Source organism: Oryx dammah, unplaced genomic scaffold, assembly GCF_014754425.2.
Source record: "Oryx dammah isolate SB20612 unplaced genomic scaffold, SCBI_Odam_1.1 HiC_scaffold_24, whole genome shotgun sequence".
NCBI lineage: Eukaryota > Metazoa > Chordata > Mammalia > Artiodactyla > Bovidae > Oryx > Oryx dammah.
Window position 1 is genome coordinate 71,466,479 of NW_024070208.1, and position 20,813 is coordinate 71,487,291.

General features: G+C 37.4%; 1 protein-coding gene across 1 annotated transcript in view; it reads right to left on the reverse strand.

The window, feature by feature from the left end:
- The window catches only part of UGGT2 (UDP-glucose glycoprotein glucosyltransferase 2), a 137,580-nt gene that overhangs the window by 13,223 nt on the left and 103,544 nt on the right, over positions 1-20,813 (reverse strand). Inside the window, exons 27-34 of the mRNA XM_040267273.1 lie at positions 19,124-19,304; positions 18,500-18,658; positions 17,944-18,029; positions 13,017-13,101; positions 8,785-8,870; positions 7,306-7,404; positions 5,205-5,289; positions 785-995 (exon numbers count right to left, since the gene is read on the reverse strand). Of these exons, the coding sequence (XP_040123207.1) occupies positions 785-995; positions 5,205-5,289; positions 7,306-7,404; positions 8,785-8,870; positions 13,017-13,101; positions 17,944-18,029; positions 18,500-18,658; positions 19,124-19,304 (992 nt within the window). The remainder of the gene's footprint in view (positions 1-784; positions 996-5,204; positions 5,290-7,305; positions 7,405-8,784; positions 8,871-13,016; positions 13,102-17,943; positions 18,030-18,499; positions 18,659-19,123; positions 19,305-20,813) is intronic.

The following is a 20,813-nucleotide window of genomic DNA, read 5'->3' on the forward strand; positions in this document are numbered from 1 at the left end:
TTTGGAAAACAATACAAAGATAACAGAATTTAGAATACATAGATATAATATAGAAGTATATTATAAAATAGGATTTGAAAATATACTTTAGTACTAAATAATATACTGACTTGTGCATTTAACTTAAATAACACTTATATTTACATATTATTGTTTTAGAAATTCTGTGTATTTTTAAAGGCTTTAAGAAAAATTCTGTGTATTTTAAAAGTACTTATTATCATTATTTTTTTTACCATAATGATTACAAAGGCAAGTAAGGAGGGAAGGGTATAAATCATAAAAATTTCTGTTGAAAGCTGAGGACCATAATTTTTTTTGGCCAAATTAGGCTTTTTTAAAGTGTCAGAATAATGGGATTTGGTTATTGGTAATTGCCAAGGAATGTTGCTGAAGGGGGAAAAAAAGAGGTGAGTGTATGTAATTGGTCACTTTTCCAGCAAGAAGAAGCAGTTCACTTTAAACAAATTTCAGCTCATATCCACAGGAATTCATATAGCTACTTTTACTGTGATGATTTATATAAGTATTTGTTTTATTTTTAAGTACCAAAAAAAAACACCAAACTACCTCAGAGGAAAAATTGCCATGTCTTAAAGAATAACTGGTACTTTTGGCAAAACTTTTGATTTTCCCCTGGAATGAAGATTATCTTTAGAAAAGATACTTTGCTTATATATCAAAATTATGTCTTATGTTTACATAGCATGGCAACAAAGATAGCAATAAACTGCAGCAACATAAAGTGTGTCCTATACTTAGAAATGTAAAAAAGTTAAAGTACTCTTAAAAACAATAGTTAATCTTATTACCTGGTCAGCATCAACAAAAATGATTTTGTCCACTGCAAGAGGGAAAAGGACATCAAGGAAAAGAATCTTATAACCCCAAATAATCCGCTGTTTTTCTGTCTGCTGATGAAGCCACCGGGGCCACCTATACTGGACTAATTCATATTGGAATCCATACTCCTCAGCCATGTGTGGGATCACTTCCTAAAACACACATACAAATCAAATACGTTTAAGGAACAGAAAGTAGTTTTTGTTTCAGAGAAAAATGTTCACATTTTAAAAGTTAGAGTTTACTACAAATCATTACAAATGAATTGGTAAAATGTCTTAAATGGTTGTCTTCTACAACTTATATCTATTAATAAGAAATATGATGATGCTGACAAATATAAAAATATCAGTATACATGAAAAGTGAAAAAAAAGTGTTAGTCACTCAGTTGTGTCTGACTCTTTGAAGCCCCATGGATGTGTAGCCTGCCAGGCTTCTTTGTCCATGGGATTCTCCAGGCAAGAATACTGGAGAGGGTAGCCATTCCCTTCTCCAGGGGATCTTTCTGACCCAGGGATTGGACCCAGGTCTCCTGAGTTTCAGGTAGATTTTTTACTATCTGAGCCACCAGGGAAGCCCTCTAAAGACATTTAAAAAATTGGTACACTACATTAATTGGCAGGCTAATTAATTAACTGTTCCTCTAGTTTTACTACTAATGTCTGACCTGAAAAACTTAATGATAGAAAAGAAAGCCTCTGGATCTTAGAACACCTATGAATCAAACACTTCATGCACATGTCCACATGCTGGTTGACCAGAGAGACAGAAGAATGTGAAAGGTGTTAAAAACACACACACACACACACAAAATGAGTTGTAAACTGATAAATTATATTCTTGATATAAGTATCTGAGATTTATGACTATTTACTTCAAGGATTAAAAACACAACCCCCAATAAAAACCCTGTACACGAGGTCTGAATGGGCTTCTTTAATTAGCAACACTCCATGTATGCTGTTGCGTTCTACTAGGAGATGCAAGCTCTGTGCACACAACTCCATTGGGACAGGAAAAGGAAAGCTTGGTCTGGTCTCCCCTGGATTCTGTCCTACGCGTCTCTTTGCTTTGCTGATTTTAATCTGCATCTTTTTGCTGTAAAGAACTATGTAACTCTGAGTGTAACTGCTTTTCTGAGTTCTGTGAGACCTACTGGGTTCTTGAACTTAGGGGTGGTCCTGGATACGTCCCAATTGTGCAAGTCAGCTGTGTAACTTCTGAGTCTTCGTTTTTCCGGGAATAGCACCTTATGCAGAGCAACTGAATAATGGAGGTAAAGTACTCAGAAATGTACCTGGCAATACCAAGGAAAAAAAGCATGGTTGGCTGTTTTTATTTCTGCTTTCACCACTGGTTTGGGTCTAGAAAGAGAACTCTTTTAACTACCGTTGAAACAGACCTTGCCAGGAATCTGATTAATAGGAAGAAACAGGGCAAAAAAGATGTCCTTTTCATTATAGGGGACTGGAATGCAAAAGTAGGAAGTCAAGAAACACCCGGAGTAACAGGCAAATTTGGCCTTGGAACGCGGAATGAAGCAGGGCAAAGACTAATAGAGTTTTGCCAAGAAAATGCACTGGTCATAGCAAACACCCTCTTCCAACAACACAAGAGAAGACTCTACACATGGACATCACCAGATGGTCAACACCAAAATCAGATAGATTATATTCTTTGCAGCCAAAGATGGAGAAGCTCTATATATCAACAAAAACAAGACCAGGAGCTGACTGTGGCTCAGATCATGAACTCCTTATTATCAAATTCAGACTCAAATTGAAGAAAGTAGGGAAAACTGCTAGACCATTCAGGTATGACCTCAATCAAATCCCTTATGATGATACAGTGGAAGTGAGAAATAGATTTAAGGGCCTAGATCTGATAGATAGAGTGCCTGATGAACTATGGAATGAGGTTCGTGACATTGTACAGGAGACAGGGATCAAGACCATCCCCATGGAAAAGAAATGCAAAAAAGCAAAATGGCTGTCTGGGGAGGCCTTAGAAATAGCTGTGAAAGGAAGAGAGGTGAAAAGCAAAGGAGAAAAGGAAAGATATAAGCATCTGAATGCAGAATTCCAAAGAATAGCAAGAAGAAATAAGAAAGCCTTCTTCAGCAATCAATGCAAAGAAATAGAGGAAAACAACAGAATGGGAAAGACTAGAGATCTCTTCAAGAAAATTAGAGATACCAAGGGAACATTTCATGCAAAGATGGGCTTGATAAAGGACAGAAATGGTAGGGGCCTAACAGAATCAGAAGATATTAAGAAGAGGTGGCAAGAATACACAGAAGAATTGTACACAAAAGATCTTCACGACCCAGATAATCACGATGGTGTGATCACTCATTTAGAGCCAGACATCCTGGAATGTGAAGTCAAGTGGGCCTTAGAAAGCATCACTATGAACAAAGCTGGTGGAGGTGATGGCATTCCAGTTGAGCTATTTCAAATCCTGAAAGATGATGCTGTGAAAGTGCTGCACTTAATATGCCAGCAAATTTGGAAAACTCAGCAGTGGCCACAGGACTGGAAAAGGTCAGTTTTCATTCAAATCCCAAAGAAAGGCAATGCCAAAGAATGCTCAAACTACCACACAAATGCACTAATCTCACATGCTAGTAAAGTAATGCTCAAAATTCTCCAAGCCAGGCTTCAGGAATACGTGAGCCGTGAACTCCCTGACGTTCAAGCTGGTTTTAGAAAAGGCAGAGGAACCAGAGATCAAATTGCCAACATCTGCTGGATCATTGAAAATGCGAGAGAGTTCCAGAAAAACATCTATTTCTGCTTTACTGATTATGCCAAAGCCTTTGACTGTGTGGATCACAATAAACTGTGGAAAATTCTGAAAGAGATGGGAATACCAGACCACCTAACCTGCCTCTTGAAATATCTGTATGCAGGTCAGGAAGCAACAGTTAGAACTGGACATGGAACAATAGACTGGTTCCAAATAGGAAAAGGAGTACGTCAAGGCTGTATACTGTCACCCTGCTTATTTAACTTCTATGCAGAGTACATCATGAGAAACCCTGGGTTGGAAAAAACACAAGCTGGAATCAAGATTGCCGGGAGAAATATCAATCACCTCAGATATGCAGATGACACCACCCTTATGGCAGAAAGTGAAGAGGAACTAAAAAGCCTCTTGATGAAAGTGAAAGAGGAGAGTGAAAAAGTTGGCTTAAAGCTCAACATTCAGAAAATGAAGATCATGGCATCCGGTCCCATCACTCCATGGGAAATAGATGGGGAAACAGTGGAAATAGTGTCAGACTTTATTTTTGGGGGCTCCAAAATCACTGCAGATGGTGATTGCAGCCATGAAATTAAAAGATGCTTACTCCTTGGAAGAAAAGTTATGACCAACCTAGATAGCATATTCAAAAGCAGAGACATTACTTTGCCGACTAAGGTCTGTCTAGTCAAGGCTATGGTTTTTCCTGTGGTCATGTATGGATGTGAGAGTTGGACTGTGAAGAAAGCTGAGTGCCGAAGAATTGATGCTTCTGAACTGTGGTGTTGGAGAAGACTCTTGAGAGTCCCTTGGACTGCAAGGAGATCCAACCAGTCCATTCTGAGGGAGATCAGCCCTGGGATTTCTTTAGAAGGAATGATGCTAAAGCTGAAGCTCCAGTACTCTGGCCACCTCATTCGAAGAGATGACTCATTGGAAAAGACTTTGATACTGGGAGGGATTGCGGGCAGGAGGAGAAGGGGACGACCGAGGATGAGATGGCTGGATGCCATCACTGACTCGATGGATGTGAGTCTGAGTGAACTCTGGGAGTTGGTGATGGAAAGGGAGGCCTGGACTGAACTGAACTGAAGTAAAGCGAAAAGACGTTCTAAATATAAAATGCCACAGACACTAACTGTAGTGCCCACAGGACCAGAGCAACCGCACATTGCATGCGATTCCAGAGCCTTCACTCTTCTCAGCTCTATCAAACTATTTCCTGTGGTACAGTTTTCGTATGTTCTGGATACTACTGTTCTTGCCTTTCTTTGTAAAATTACGACAAAAATCTAATTTTTAAAATTAACAATCTGCACATATTTTTCATTGCCAACTTTTATCATGAAAATCCACTAATCCTAATGTTGAGTTTACTTTAAAATAAACCATCTCCTGTTGTCCTTTTAATCACTGCTTTAAATAAAAGCTGCACAATATTTTTAAGCCAGATAAAAATATTGAATACCAAGTTTTAATTGATTATATAATTTGAGTAAATATACATTCAAAAGATACATTCTGAAAAGAGAAATGTTATATAAATGTTGCAATGATATAAATAATTTACTATTGAAATACTAACCACTCTATATAAAAAATTAATGTACTTACTTTAAATGTTGGTGAGAGATAATTTTTAAGAAACCAGAACTTCACAGGTGTTTTTGTGTTCCGTAAAACAGAAAGCATCATAATTCTGCATAAAACAATAAACTCACATTAATAAATTCACATTAATAGGGTTTCATCCTACTTTTCTTAAGGCATTTAAATAGTTAAAGATATTGACTAGTTTTTCACTATGAATTATGCATAGAGTGAAGTGTCTTCAAATACTATGGCTGCTCATCAGTATGTAATGTATAAGAATATAATATAGGTGTATATATATATATGCCTGATACATATATACACATATGTATGTGTATCTAAATATATGTATGCCTGATATAGACTAAATTGATTGCTTGTTTGTCCTAGCTGACAAGAAAAAGAAGCAAGTCTGAAACAGTTATTTAGTTTAATTAAAGTCTAATCTTGGCTCTCTGTCATTATCTCAGTTGTGTCCTACTCTTTGCAACCCTATGGACTGTAGCCCACCAGGCTCCTCTGTCCATGGGCAAGAATACTGGGGTGGGCTGCCATGCCCTCCTCTAGGGGATGTTCCCTGACCAGGGATTGAACCATGCCTCCTGCTCTGCCGGCAGATTCTTTACTGACTGAGCCACTGGGGAAGCCCTGTGTCATTAATAGAAGGTGTATAAACCTTGAAGGCTAAACAGCCTATCTTGATAAATTCACTGGATAAGGCCATGTGTTTTGCTATTCTAGACCTCCGCTTGGAGAAGATACAGATGTATCTAAAGTACCATCTTAAAATGTAAATATCTTCAAATATTTTGGAGGCATTTTCTATGATACTTCTATATATACAGTTAAAAAAATAGCCCTTTGTAGTTTATAAATATTGCTCCCTCTTCTCAGACTCCTCCTCCTTTTTATAAAACAAGGTATTTCTTTACCAGAAAATTTACTATATATTCTTTTTTTCCTCTCACATCTTACTACAAAATGTGTCCTTAAAGAATATTGACATTTCAAATCAAACTTAAAATTTCACTGTGTTTAGAAAAAACACTTCTCTCATAATTTTAGGTAGGAAAAAAAAAGCAAGGTGCAAAGCAGTATGTACTGTGTTGTTATTTGGGTAAAAGAGTTAAAAAATATACATTTGAGCTTGTCTATACATATCTTTCAGTTCAGTTTAGTTCAGTCGCTCAGTCGTGTCCAACTCTTAGCAATCCCATGAATCGCAACACACCAGGCCCCCCTGTCCATCACCAACTCCCGGAATTCACCAAAACTCATGTCCATTGAGTTGGTGATGCCATCCAGCCATCTCATCCTCTGTCATCCCCTTCTCCTCCTGCCCCCAATCCCTCCCAGCATCAGAGTCTTTTCCAATGAATCAACTCTTTGCATGAGGTGGCCAAAGTATTGGAGTTTCAGCTTCAGCATCAGTCCTTCCAAAGAACACCCAGGACTGATCTCCTTTAGGATGGACTGGTTGGACCTCCTTGCAGTCCAAGGGACTCTCAAGAGTCTTCACCAACACCACAGTTCAAAAGCACCAATTCTTCGGTGCTCAGCTTTCTTCACAGTCAACTCTCACATCCATACATGACCACTGGAAAAACCATAGCCTTGACTAGACGGACCTTTGTTGGTAAAGTAATGTCTCTGCTTTTGAATATGCTATCTAGGTTGGTCATAACTTTCCTTCCAAGGAGTAAGCATCTTTTAATTTCATGGCTGCAGTCACCATCTGCAGTGATTTTGGAGCCCCCTAAAATACAGTCTGACACTGTTTCCACATCTATTTCTCATGAAGTGATGGGACTGGATGCCATGATCTTCGTTTTCTGAATGTTGAGCTTTAAGCCAACTTTTTCACTCTCCGCTTTCACTTTCATCAAGAGGCTTTTTAGTTCCTCTTCACTTTCTGCCATAAGAGTGGTGTCATCTGCGTATCTTTGGCAGGTATGAAAATAATAACATTGGTTTCCTGTGAGAAAGTGAATTGGGGATCAAGGGAACAGAAGTGGGAGATTTTTTTCACTGTAATTTCTTTCATTCTTTTAAACTTTAAAAATTGTTTTCAGACCATGTAAGTGTATTCCTTTCCAAAACATTAGATTAAAAAAGTACCTACCTTAAAAAGCGTTCATATAAATGGCCAGAAGCAACTGAAAAAATGTTTAGAACATCTTTTTCCTTATTATCTTCTTGTTTATGCAGGCTCCTTGTGAAACTTGGAATAAAAAAAAAACTACTAATCATTAGTTTCTTAATACACATCTGCACACTTTACATACCTAAATAAAGTACTGAATTCAATAAGAGATAAAAGACGGGAATGCTTTTCAAAATGAATGGTTAGTACACTGTAAATAAGAACTTACCCTAAAAATTATGATTTATATTTAAATGTGACAATATAACTTGAAATTTTATGATTTTTAAAAAATGGACAACACAGAATGCAATTATATTGCAGGTTAATGAGATAATACTTTTGAATCTTTTGTTAGTTACAAAAGTTATCTTAAGAGCACAGAATGAGTTGCAGCATGCCATGGCCACATGCAATGTATTGAGGCTTTTGTTATGACAGGTATTTTTGAAATCTTTTCTCACTGTAAACCCCCAACTAAGAAAAATACAGTTGATTCAGGGAGGGGGAAGAAGAAAATCACTTGAAGTTAGGATTAAAACTAAGATATAAAAGTGAAAGCACTCTAACATACATTTATGTATCTGGAAGAGTCACCATCCCCCAAGACTTATCTTCTCTCCAACAAAGCAGCGCTTTGTTTTGGTATCCCTTCTGCACAGTAAGTGGCTAAGCCATAGTTTAACAATATCTTTATTCCTTTCTGTCTCTACCTTCTGGTTTCAATGGAAGCTCATGAACAGATACTCTTTAAAATGCCCAGATTCTAAACAAGTCTACAAAGAACTCATTTCAAAAGGAGTGAGTTTGAGACTTTCTCGATCAGGAACCAGTTCAACAGCATACTGGGACAGTAACATGATTCTTCTCATCAAATAAGAAGTCAACTTACAGAAAAAGAGGCCTAAACTGGGCAAGCTCTTTCTTTTAAACATTTGTCTGAAAGTGAAGGCAGCAGAGATAACAGAACTATGTGTTGGAGAAAGAGTTTCTGGGCCACATCACCTGAATGCTTAAAGTCAGCTCTGCTCCTGAACTCTTTAGATGTGTGAGCCAATACATTCCTTTTTTGATTAATACAGGTCCCAACCTAACAATATTTCCCGTAATATTTAACATCTCAGCTAACCTGGGCTACTTCCTGCTCTGTGAGAAACATACCCAATCTTTCTGACTTCAGGTAACCAGGTACCTTCTCTCTCTATCCATCCTTTAGAATGTATCTTAGCCATGCACTCCTCCACAGTCTTTCCTTCTCTCCTCTGGTTTGAATAGCTCTTTATGTTGATCTGTCTCACAGCTCGTTTCCTACCCTGTATCAGTAACATTTATATATTTGTCTTATCCTTTCTAGAGAAGATCTGTGCTTAACTTAAATGTTTACCATGTGGAGGACTTCCACACACTAGACTCTTGATGGGTCTATAGTTATACGTTAAAACATCCATTAGCAACTACCTTTTAATGGAATCCCACATTCCTCTCTTCTTTTCACCTTTATCGGAAAGGATATCTTCCTTGATTTTATCTGGCTTTTTCCGTACCTAGATAGCATGGTAAAGAAAAACTTTAGAATTTTATACCTAGGTAGCATGGTAAAGAAAAACTTTAGAATTTTATAGATTTAAATATTATGCTGCATGGATAGAAATATCTTGGGCAGGTGACCCTTGTAAATCTAAGATGTGGTTTAGTCACTAAGTCATGTCTGTCTTTGTGACTCCTTGGACAGTAATCCACCAGGCTCTTCTGTCCATGGGATCTTCCCCACCCAGGGACCGATCCTGGGTTTCCTTCATTGCAGGTAGATTCTTTATCAACTGAGCCACCAGGGAAGCCCTAAATAGCTACAGTAAATGAAGCCAAAAAAGATCTTAGTACTTTACACAGTCTGGTTTCAACCATCAGTTCAGTCTCTTGTTTTCAGTTCTTCTGTAATAACCTCCACACTGCTCAATAATGTGCTTACACTTGTACTTACTGATTTATCAACTGCAGATGTCATCTACTGTCTATCTGATTCACAGAGTTTAGACACTATTCATTCTTTGTAACAAAAAGACAAGTAGCTTACTTGTATCACTCTTCCCTTCCCCTCTTTGTCTGGAGGTTCTAGTAATACTATCTTTATCACTAGTTTTTCTACTGAGTATTTTTGTAACTTTAGGTAATCCTTAAATCTATATTTTTTATTCCAACAAATTCAATACTTTCTCTTGCACATATCCTATGATATGGATACTAGCATCTCTACCTTTTCCCTTTGTCTCAACTTACATTAGCTAAACCTTTACTTTAGCATTGTAAATATGGATAAAATTTACATTTACCTTGGTCAATATAACTATCTTTTGCATTGTTTATTCTACAACTTGAAAAATCAATAAAAAGTACATATTGTGACACTGTAAATACTGCTCAACTGAGTCTCAAAGGTTACTACATTTCTTCCAGTTACAATGGTATGACCACCATACTCTTCTTGGCTCACACGGATTCTGCTTTCTCACATCAGTAGATAAATATTTTTTTCTTGGAATTTTATTGTATTTTTCTTGTGGAAAGATATTTCTTCTTTATCATATACTTAATATTTTCCAGTTTATTATTCATTGTCTGGAATTCCTATCTTCTTGAAGACATTTTTCTTGGGGCTTAACAATGAACTGCCTCTTTCAAGCATTCTTTGCATTGGTTTTTACATTAATTTCATCATTTCTTGAAATACCCATTTTCCTTTCTTGTTCTTTATTCTCTTAGTGATGGCAAACACCTTCAAGAACAGGTGTGAAAGGTAATTTTTCTAAATCTTCACCCTTCAGAGAATATTTGACTAAAGAATCCCAGGTTCAAAATAATTCTCCTCAAAACACTGAAGTCTTTGTTTTGTTGTCTTGAAAAATAAAACATCGGATGCTACTGTTAGAGTCATTCTAAGGTCATTGAAGTGACTCGTCTTTTCTCTTTGGTAGTTTCTAGGCTCTCGTGTGGGCCATTTCTCATTCATTCTGATTTGTGGAGCCCTTGATGCGAATGTGTTTGCCTCTCTTTACCTGTGTGATACTTTCCCACCTCCATTTTCTGTCCTTCCTTCCTGGAATTCCTACTGGTGAGCTACTGGAATTCATGCGCTGACCCTTTATGTTGCTTATCTTTTCTCTTCCCTTTTCCCCATCCTTTTGTGTAATTTGGAAACACGGAAGGTGAACAGATAGAACTGTTATTAAAAAACAAGTGAAGGACCTAGGTATAGTTAGGCTGTAGAACGTATGCTTCAGGCATGGCATGACTATCACCATCAACAAAGATTTGATGACTTTGGTGAAAGAGTCAGACCTGCTCTATACCAGTCAAGAATAGGTAAAATTAGAGGCAATATGGAGAGTGAAAAAATCCAGCTCATCAAAAAGAAAACTTAATAATTTTCAATGGTCAAAATTCCTCAAATTTAAAACACCTCAAGTCTCCCAGCAGAAATAATATTTTCCTTTCCTGTTTGTAGGGCTAGGATAGTACTAGCTGGAATGCTGGTCTTAAAGGGCTCGGGTTAACTTTGTAACTTAAGCAGCTGCTCTGAGTTTATGGGGTTTTCATCTGAAATGATTAGTAGGAAATGTATCAAGGCCAGAATGTAAGTTCCTGCTCCTGAGAAAAGAAGCCAAGGTCAATATAGGAAAAACAGTATCAAAGGTGAGTGTAAACAACATGAATACACTGATCAAGGATAAAGAGCAGAGGTGATAAAGAACAGGTTATTATGTGGGATGCAAGCCAAATTTTGATTAATTTGGTAGTTTAAGATCTATGCAGTATATAAGTTAAGGGTTCTGGTTGCCTACTATTATGCTTCAAATAATACCTGTACCTCATTCTGTCTTTCATCACCTTCTTGAACTCCACTTAAATGGATTTTTTTAATATTCAAAAGTATTCTGTAAAGCTTAACTACCTTACCCTTATGGCAGACATATAAGGATTCCATTATTAACTCTGTATTATAGATAAGAAAAATGAGATAGAAAGAGTTTAAGCAATCGGTCCAGCGAGTGAGTGGCAGAGCCAGGTTTAAATGTAACCCTGGTGTCTTAGATTTCGCACTCTATTCTCTATGCCTTTTATATACTCTCTGTTGTATATTCCTCTTTTTCCATATCTCTGTTGCATATGGGATACTTCTTTTGGTCTGTCTTCCAACTCACTATCTCTTGAGGCCTGTTAAAGCTAAAAACTGAATTCTCTTGTCATTGAATTGCTCAGTTTTAGAAGTTCTACTTTAAAAAAATCAGATATGCACTTTTTATAGTTTTTTATTCCCTGCAATTGTTTTCAAGCTTGTCTTTTATTTCTTTAAACACTGTAGGCATAGTTGTTTCAGAGTCTCTGTCAATAACACTGACATACGGAGCATTTGTATATCTGCTTTCTGTTACTCACTGTTTCTGCTGGTTTTGTATATTTGGATATAGTAGTCTTATTCCAGAGATATATGGATATTTCTGTCAGATGCCTGTAAAACCTTATCTATCTGGAACCATTTTAGTACAAATTCAAGGTTCAGTGTTCCCTTGATTGCTTTGTTGTAGTTATTCAAACAATTGTTGTTACTAAGTCATATCTGACTCTTTGTAACCCCATGGGCTGCAGTGTGCCAGGCTTCCCCGTCCTTCGCCATTATTTAGATGCTATTAATTTTGGCTAAAAGACTGTGTGGCATGCTTTACTATGGTTCATCCTTCCCCTGAAGCTATAGCCAGCTTATAGCATAGAGCATCTTCTAATAGATTACCCACTTTGTAAGGGTCAAGGGTTTCAATTTCTGTTCCCATCACCTTGCAAATTAAATCACAGCGATAGTTCAAGTGAACCAGAATGGACAAATGTTCGAGGGCAACAGCAGCTTTCTTGGGTTATAAGAAGCTTCTGTGCTTGCTCATTTCACTAGGCTCTCATTTTCTGTTTAATTTTGGTTTTGTATTTCCTTGTTATCATTACTGTCAGCTCATTGCTTTTAAAATGTTAATAAATATTTCACCCAACAATTTTTTGTTTTTTACTGATTTCAAGTATTAAGTAGGTGGGTTCATCCCAAAGAATTAATGCTGCCATCATTAAAAATTTTGCTGGTTTTTGTTTCTGTAAAGGAAAGAAAAATCACTTTGTTTTTCCTGTTGAAACGGATAGCTTTTCAACATGTATTCCTAATCTCATCTCCAAAGCCTAATTTATAATATCATGCTCACTCGCTTCAGTTATATCTGACTCTTTGTGACCCCATGGGCTGTAGCCCGCCAGGCTCCTCTGTCTGTGGGATACAACAGGAAAGAATACTGGAGTGGGTTGCCGTGCCCTTCTTCAGGAGATCTTCCTGACACAAGGATTGAACCCATGTCTCCTGCATCTCAGGCAGATTCTTTACTGCTAAGCCACCAGTGAAGCACAGCTGATAACATTATTTGGCTGCAAATATAGTAGATACATCATAACTTAAAAAAGTTCTTTTCTTCTATGTTTAAGTGTGCTGCTTTCCCTTCATGATTTAATTCCTTCCTCCTTCCATTGCCAGAGTTTCAATATGACATTTTAGGTAGTAAAACTGTGAAATTATTTGTAAAATAAAAATTAATTGAGAACAAAAAAGATAATTCTTAATATTATGAACAAAGTCTATGAAGTGTTTTGGCCTCACACACTTGTACTTCCAGTATTTTGCTTTTGAAGCTGTTTAAGACGACGACGACATCTCCTAGGTCTGGTGGAGAGTCAGTTCCTTCATGCCTAGAAGCACAAAAACATGTAAATGTTTATGCCCAGTTTAAGAAAAGACATACAATTATAATCATATAAATCACAGAATAAATTCATTCTGAAATAATCATAAGTATAATCTTATTGGTGCATATGTAATATTTACTGTTTGTATAGTCAATTAAGGTATGCTGCAATACACTATAATTTTCAAAATTACCCAATTTTAACTTAATATAAATAAGAATATACACAAATAACTCACTAAATTTGATATCGCCTAACTCAGAAAAGTAGATTATAGCTTATCTTTAATACTGTATATTAAGATTATCACAAAAGTAATCTTTAACATATTACAATGATAATTAAAATATGAAATATTTTCTAGACTTTCAGTTGTTTATAAAGCGTAACAAAAGGAATTGCACACAACTATTTTACAGTATCTATTAGTCATTTTCAAATACCAAAATTTGAAGCACATTGTTAAACTTATAAGACTGAAAATAAGTCTCTCATGTCCATCTGCATCACTTGAAGCTATTTTATATTACACATTATGCATTTCACTGTCAGTTTTCAACACTGCGTAAGTCAATCAAATATGACAACTTTGCTCAAAAAATTTTTATAGTATTTTCACTATGAACTGAAAAATGCTACTGTAAAAAACATTTACAATAAAACTGAATTTTTTCACAGAGGGAAAACAACAGATGTCAAATTAGTAGATACTTTGCATTCAGTCAGATTTATAACACATGCTTGAAAATTTTTCTAAAATGAAAACCTGGGGATTCTAGGGCTACGCTGACTATCATATGCCTTTGACTCTTACTCCCAGTTCCTCTGATGAGGTGCCCAAACCACAGTAGGAGGCACAGCCCTGCCCAGGATTATAATCACTAGGAAAAAAAAAAAGTTTTCCAACTTCAGTTCAGTTCAGTTCAGTCGCTCAGTCGTGTCCGACTCTTTGTGACCCCATGAATCGCAGCACGCCAGGCCTCCCTGTCCATCACCAACTCCCAGAGTTCACTCAGACTCATGTCCATCGAGTCAGTGATGCCATCCACCCATCTCATCCTCGGTCGTTCCCTTCTCCTCTTGCCCCCAATCCCTCCCAGCATCAGAGTCTTTTCCAATGAGTCAACTCTTTGCATGAGGTGGCCAAAGTACTGGAGCTTCAGCTTTAGCATCATTCCTTCCAAAGAAATCCCAGGGTTGATCTCCTTCAGAATGGACTGGTTGGACCTCCTTGCAGTCCAAGGGACTCTCAAGAGTCTTCTCCAACACCACAGTTCAAAAGCATCATCAATTCTTCGGCGCTCAGCCTTCTTCACAGTCCAACTCTCACATCCATACATGACCAATGGAAAAACCATAGCCTTGACTAGATGGACCTTAGTCGGCAAAGTAATGTCTCTGCTTTTGAATATGCTATCTAGTTGGTCATAACTTTTCTTCCAAGGAGTAAGCGTCTTTTAATTTCATGGCTGCAGTTACCATCTGCAGTGATTTTGGAGCCCCCCAAAAATAAAATCTGACACTGTTTCCACTGTTTCTCCATCTATTTCCCATGCAGTGATGGGACTGGATGCCATGATCTTCGTTTTCTGAATGTTGAGCTTTAAGCCAACTTTTTCACTCTCCTCTTTCACTTTCATCAAGAGGCTTTTTAGTTCTTCTTCACTTTCTGCCATAAGGGTGGTGTCATCTGCATATCTGAGGTGATTGATATTTCTCCCGGCAATCTTGATTCCAGCTTGTGTTTCTTCCAACCCAGGGTTTCTCATGATATACTCTGCATAGAAGTTAAATAAGCAGGGTGACAGTATACAGCCTTGACGTACTCCTTTTCCTATTTGGAACCAGTCTATTGTTCCATGTCCAGTTTTAACTGTCGCTTCCTGGCCTGCATACAGATTTCTCAAGAGGCAGGTTAGGTGTTCTGGTATTCCCATCTCTTTCAGAATTTTCCACAGTTTATTGTGATCCACACAGTCAAAGGGTTTGGCATAGTCAATAAAGCAGAAATAGATGTTTTTCTGGAACTCTCTTGCTTTTTCCATGATCCAGCGGATGTTGGCAATTTGATCTCTGGTTCCTCTGCCTTTTCTAAAACCAGCTTGAACATCAGGGAGTTCGCGGTTCACGTATTGCTAAAGCCTGGCTTAGAGAATTTTGAGCATTACTTTACTAGTGTGTGAGATGAGTGCAACTGTGCGGTAGTTTGAGCATTCTTATGAAGTAGAAATAGTCAAAGCCCCAGTGAGCTATCACCTCACTCCTGTCAGAATGGCTATCACACAAAAAAGAACACAAGTAACAAATGTTGGCAAGGATGTGGAGAAAAGGGAACTTTCTTACGCTGTCGGTGGGATTGTAAACTGGTACAGTCACTATGGACAACAGTATGGAGATTTCTCAAAAAACTAAAAATAGAACTACCATATGACCCAGCAATTTCAGTCCTGGGTATATACCTGAAAGAAACAAAAACACTAATTTGAAAAGGCAGATGTTCACCCCATTGTTCATAGCAATATTACTTATAATTGCCAAGATATGGAAACAACCCAGATATCCCTCAACAGATGAACAGATAAAGAAGCCATGGGAGTGGGGGTGGGCTGTGTGTGTCTGTGCAGCCATTTAATCATTAAAAAAGAATGAAAAATGCATTTGCAGCAACACAAATGGACTTGGAGGGCATTATGTTAAGTGAGATAAGTCAGACAGAAAAAGACAAATACTGAATGATATCACTTATTTGAGACATCTAAAAAATACAACAAACTAGGGAATAAAACAAAAAAAGCAGCAGACTGACTGACACAGAGAACAAAGCAGTGGTTACCAGTAGGGCGAGGGAAGAAGGGAAGAACACTAGAGGAATAGGGAAAAAAGTGTTATTATGGAATTACATGAAATTATGTGTGTGAAACTTCTGAAAATTGTAAAGCACTCAAGAATTTAAAGAATCTTTCCATTCAATAAAAAAAAAAGCACTAAAAAAGAATTGAGCATTCTCAGCTTTGTGTACTTAAATTATTAAGCATGTTTGCTGAATGACACCACGTTCTAGGCAGTATAAGGAAAAGGGGAAAAACAATGGAAAAAAGGCACAATAACCCCTACTCCTATATTATCCGTGTTGAGCACACTGCCTATTATAATAATAGGTGCTCAATGAATACTTGCTGAAATAAATGAAAAATTAAAGACATTAAGCCTGGAGAAGGAAATGGCAACCCACTCCAGTATTCTTACCCGGAGAATCCCATGGACAGAGGAGCCTGGCGAGCTACAGTCCATGGGGTCACAAGAGTCGGATACGACTTAGCAACTAAACCTCCTCCTACAGATATTAAGAGGTATAAAAAAGTTTACTAGGTGTTGGCAACCCTTTCATGGATTAGAACGTTGTTGTGGAGATGGGGCTTGCATAACTCAATGAAGCTATGAGCCATTCCCAGGAGGGTCACCTGAGACAGTCCCATCACTTCATGGCAAACAAAAGGAGAAAAAGTGGAAACAATGGCAGGTTTTGTTTTCTTGGGCTTCAAAATCACTGCAGGTGGTGACTGCAGCCATGAAATTAAAAGATGCTTGCTCCTTGGAACGAAAGCTATGACAAACCTAGACAGTGAATTAAAAAGCAGAGACATCTCTTTGCCAACAAAGATCTGTATAGTCAAAGCTACAGTTTTTACAGCAGTCAAGTACAGATGTGAGAGTTGGACCATAAAGAAAGCTGAGCGCTGAAGAATTGATGCTTCTGAACTGTGGTGTTGGAGAAGACTCTTGAGAGTCCCTTGCACTGCAAGGAGATCCAACCAGTCAGTCCTAAAGGAAATCAACCCTGAATATTCAATGCAAGGACTGACACTGGAGCTGAAACTCCCATACTTTGGCCACCTGATGCAAAGAGCCGACTCATTAGAAAAAACCCTAATGTTGGGAAAGAGTAAAGGCAAAAGGAGAAGGGGACAGCAGAGGGTGAGATGGCAAGCTAGCGTCACTAACTCAAGGACATGAATTTGAGCAAATTCTGGGATATAGTGGAGGACAGAGGAGCCTGGCGTGCTGCAGTCCATGAGGCTGCAAAGAGTTGGACACAACTTAGTGACTGAACAACAACAGGTGTTGGCAAACTATAGCTGGTGAGCAAAATCAAGTTGGTCGGTGAGTTTTGTATGGCCCCTGCACCAAAAATGGTTTTTACATTTTAAAATGGTTGTTGAAAAAAACAATATTGGCAAAAATTGTTATGTGCCTTCAAACAGTAAATATTTACTACTGGTTCCTTGTAAAAAAAAATATATCTGCTTTGTACTAGGTTCATTGATGAATAGGAAATTTACTGAGACACCAATTCTTATCTATAAAAATGAAAAACTGAACATAATTTATAGATAATGGCTTTTCTAGATAAGACATACATATTACATAATCATTAAACAATAAATATGTTTACAGTGTTAACATGGAAAATTCTATAGAAAATAATAAGTAAAGGAGATGGAGTAAAGAACAAGATGTATACAAGATGTATATTAGGCATACCTTTTGTATATTTGAAATAAAACAATAAGAATAAATGTTAGTTTTATAAGTAGTTTTTGTTTTATAATAATGGTATTTGTGAATGTTTTAGCTGTTTTGATGATCTTTGTTCAGTTCAGTTCAGACGCTCAGTCATGTCCGACTCTTTGTGACCCCATGAATTGCAGCATGCCAGGCCTCCCTGTCCATCACCAACTCCCGGAATTCACCCAAACTCATGTCCATCGAGTTGGATGATCTTTGTTATGTCACACTAAAAACTTTTTTATATATAAAAATTTTAAAGTTGTTTATATAACTCACCCAACTATTTGATAAATATCTTCAGATCTTCCTTGGCGTAATTTCAGTATCCAAGCACCTGGGTTTGCTTTTAATTGAAAATATCCCTTTTAAGATGAGAAAAATATGATCACAGTTACATGAACGAAAACAACATCCAACTGTTCAAGAAATATTATTCATGAATATTCCAACAGTATTCCATTAACTGTGGAATAATTTCCATAAATGAATTCCAAGAAATAAGATTTTGTAATAACCTATAAAAGCATATTCTGAATGTACGACCCCTTCATTTTTAATTATCATATTGAAGGATTTTTTCCCCTGGGAGCTATACAACAACAGCTGCTGCTGCTGCTACTAAGTCGCCTCAGTCATGTCCAACTCTGTGCGACCCCATAAATGGCAGCCCACCAGGCTCCCCCGTCCCTGGGGTTCTCCAGGCAAGAGTACTGGAGTGGGCTGCCATCACCTTCTCCATACAACAATGGCAGGATAAAAATTATTTTATCTTATTATTAGGAAAACTTAGAGGATTTCATCAAAACTTCTAATTGAGTATGTATGTACTTACGAGATTGGCCATCACTACTGTATCTACTACAACAGGTTTATTTTTTGTGCCCAGCGTAAACTGCAGACCCCGAGGAGGTTGGTCTGTCGTTAAGTCAAAGCAATGTCCTTCGAGTAGTAGATATTCTAGTTCATATTCTGCTGTGACAGCTTTCTCAATCTAGGAGGACATATGTCATTGTTTGAGGGTTAGTAATTATCATAATGTAAATTCTGTAATAAATGCACATGATTATTTTATTATTAGCCAAAGCATTTTCAGGGGCAGTCTCAAGTCTTCCTTTTAGCTAAGTGAACCTACCAGTTGAGTGAAATTCTTGAACACTAAAGCTTATGATTAATTTTCTTTCATTCCTGTAATACTGGCTCGACTCCACCATCCTCATATACGCACAATCATAAAAGATGTGAGCACAGATGGGTGCTCGCTGAGTCCAGTTTACTGTTTTTAAGAACAAGAAATAAGTAGTTTCTTGAAAACAGTACTTGTTCCAACAACTTTAGCTGGGTTCTTAGCCAGTTGTTCAATTATTACTACTCTAGTGATGAACTTCATATACTTCATTAACCTGTATCCATAATCCCTACAGCATTTTGTCTTTCTTTATATAACTTTATAACTTACATCTTTTAAATGAATATTATCAAGGTCACAGTTGCTGTGTACTATTTCAACCAACCAGCCTTCAGGAGTGATCATATTGAGGGTTAGAAGGGGTGATTCAGGGATATCCAAGAATTTTGCCACTGGTCCAGTAATATCATTAGCTAACGTCAGTTCCGGTTCCAGAACAAAACGGTAAAAGCTGTTGGCAGAAAACATAAAATATATACTGTGATCAAAACTGAGATTTCTTCTAAAATATTTTAAAATCACAAATGGCTTAAAAACATAACCAGAAAATCTTAAAAAGACTAAAAACACACTATACTGAAGTTAATGCTTATGTAAGTGATAGACAATCATTATTATTGTTTATACTATTATCTATTATAAGATTGTGTATATTATATACCCTTGTTAATTATTTCTTAATGAACATGAATCCCTTTAACATACACTGACTTATGCAGGTTCCAGGAATTTATGATCTGAATTCACTCACTGATCCTTCTTCAAATGTGACCATGGTCTATTTTTAGTGATTTTATTCGCTCTCAGCACTATTAATAATATTAAGAGAAATGATAAGCAGAAAGCAAGTAAAATTTAAGCTAAAGTTCTGGTACTAATTTTAAAAGTGCAATTAAAAACAAACAGGAGTGAGTTCAAAGCAGCTGCTTATTAACAGAACCTTCAGAAGTATCAGCAATTATTAGTGTATTTTAACCCTACCTTCCAGTGTCTTACATAGTAAGAAATAGTTATATTACTAAGAACAGTGACTTTCACTATTTTGGGACAACAATCAAGGTGTCAGCTGTGCCGTGGTTATCTCAAGACTCCATGGGGAGGAACCCACCCCCAGGTTCCTGCAGCTCCTCACTAGTCCTTGGCTGGAGACTGCACTCAGTCCTTAGCACAAGAGCATTTCCAGCAAGCTTAGCGAAGCACACAAGAGCAGGAGAGTGAGAATGCCAGCAAGACAGAAGTACAGCCTCTTATAACCTAATTGCAGAAGAGACATTCCCTCACTTTTGCCATATCCTATTCATGAGAAGCAAATCATCACATACAACCTGCACTCAAGGAGAATCTAGGTAGGGTGTGAATCCCCAGAGGCAGAGTCAAAACAGAGAGAGTAAGAGGAGACGGTGAAGAGAACACAGTCCAAACCAAGTACCGGGTACTATCAGAGGCAGCAGAAATGTCATTAAGAAGTATCCTATGGACTTTGCAAGCAGCAATTTGTGAATTAGTAAAAATAATTCAGTGGCAAAGAGGATAAAGACTAACTTCAGGGGGAGGTACAAGTGAATGAGAGATGAAGAGGGGGGTTGGCCACACTTAAGAGAACCTGACATGACCAAGAATGGAGAAGAGAAGGAAGAGGCAGGCTCCAGAGGAGAGGAAGTTAAGGGAGCAGTTTATTTTTTAAAATTGAATAACTTCTGAGACTGAAAGAAAAGGGCTAGTAGAGAGGTTACAGACATGGAACAAGGAACTATGTGATAAAAGCAAGGATCTAGAAATAAATGGCAAAACACAGGATCACCTTAACCAAGAGGAAAGATGACAGCTCTTCCCATACCACACAGGAAGCCTGGAAAGGTACAGGAGACAGGAGGAACTGAGAGAATTCCTGCCCATAACCTCTGTCATCTCTGAGAAGAATAAGACAGTATTTTATAAGTTAAGGTCTATGAATTATATT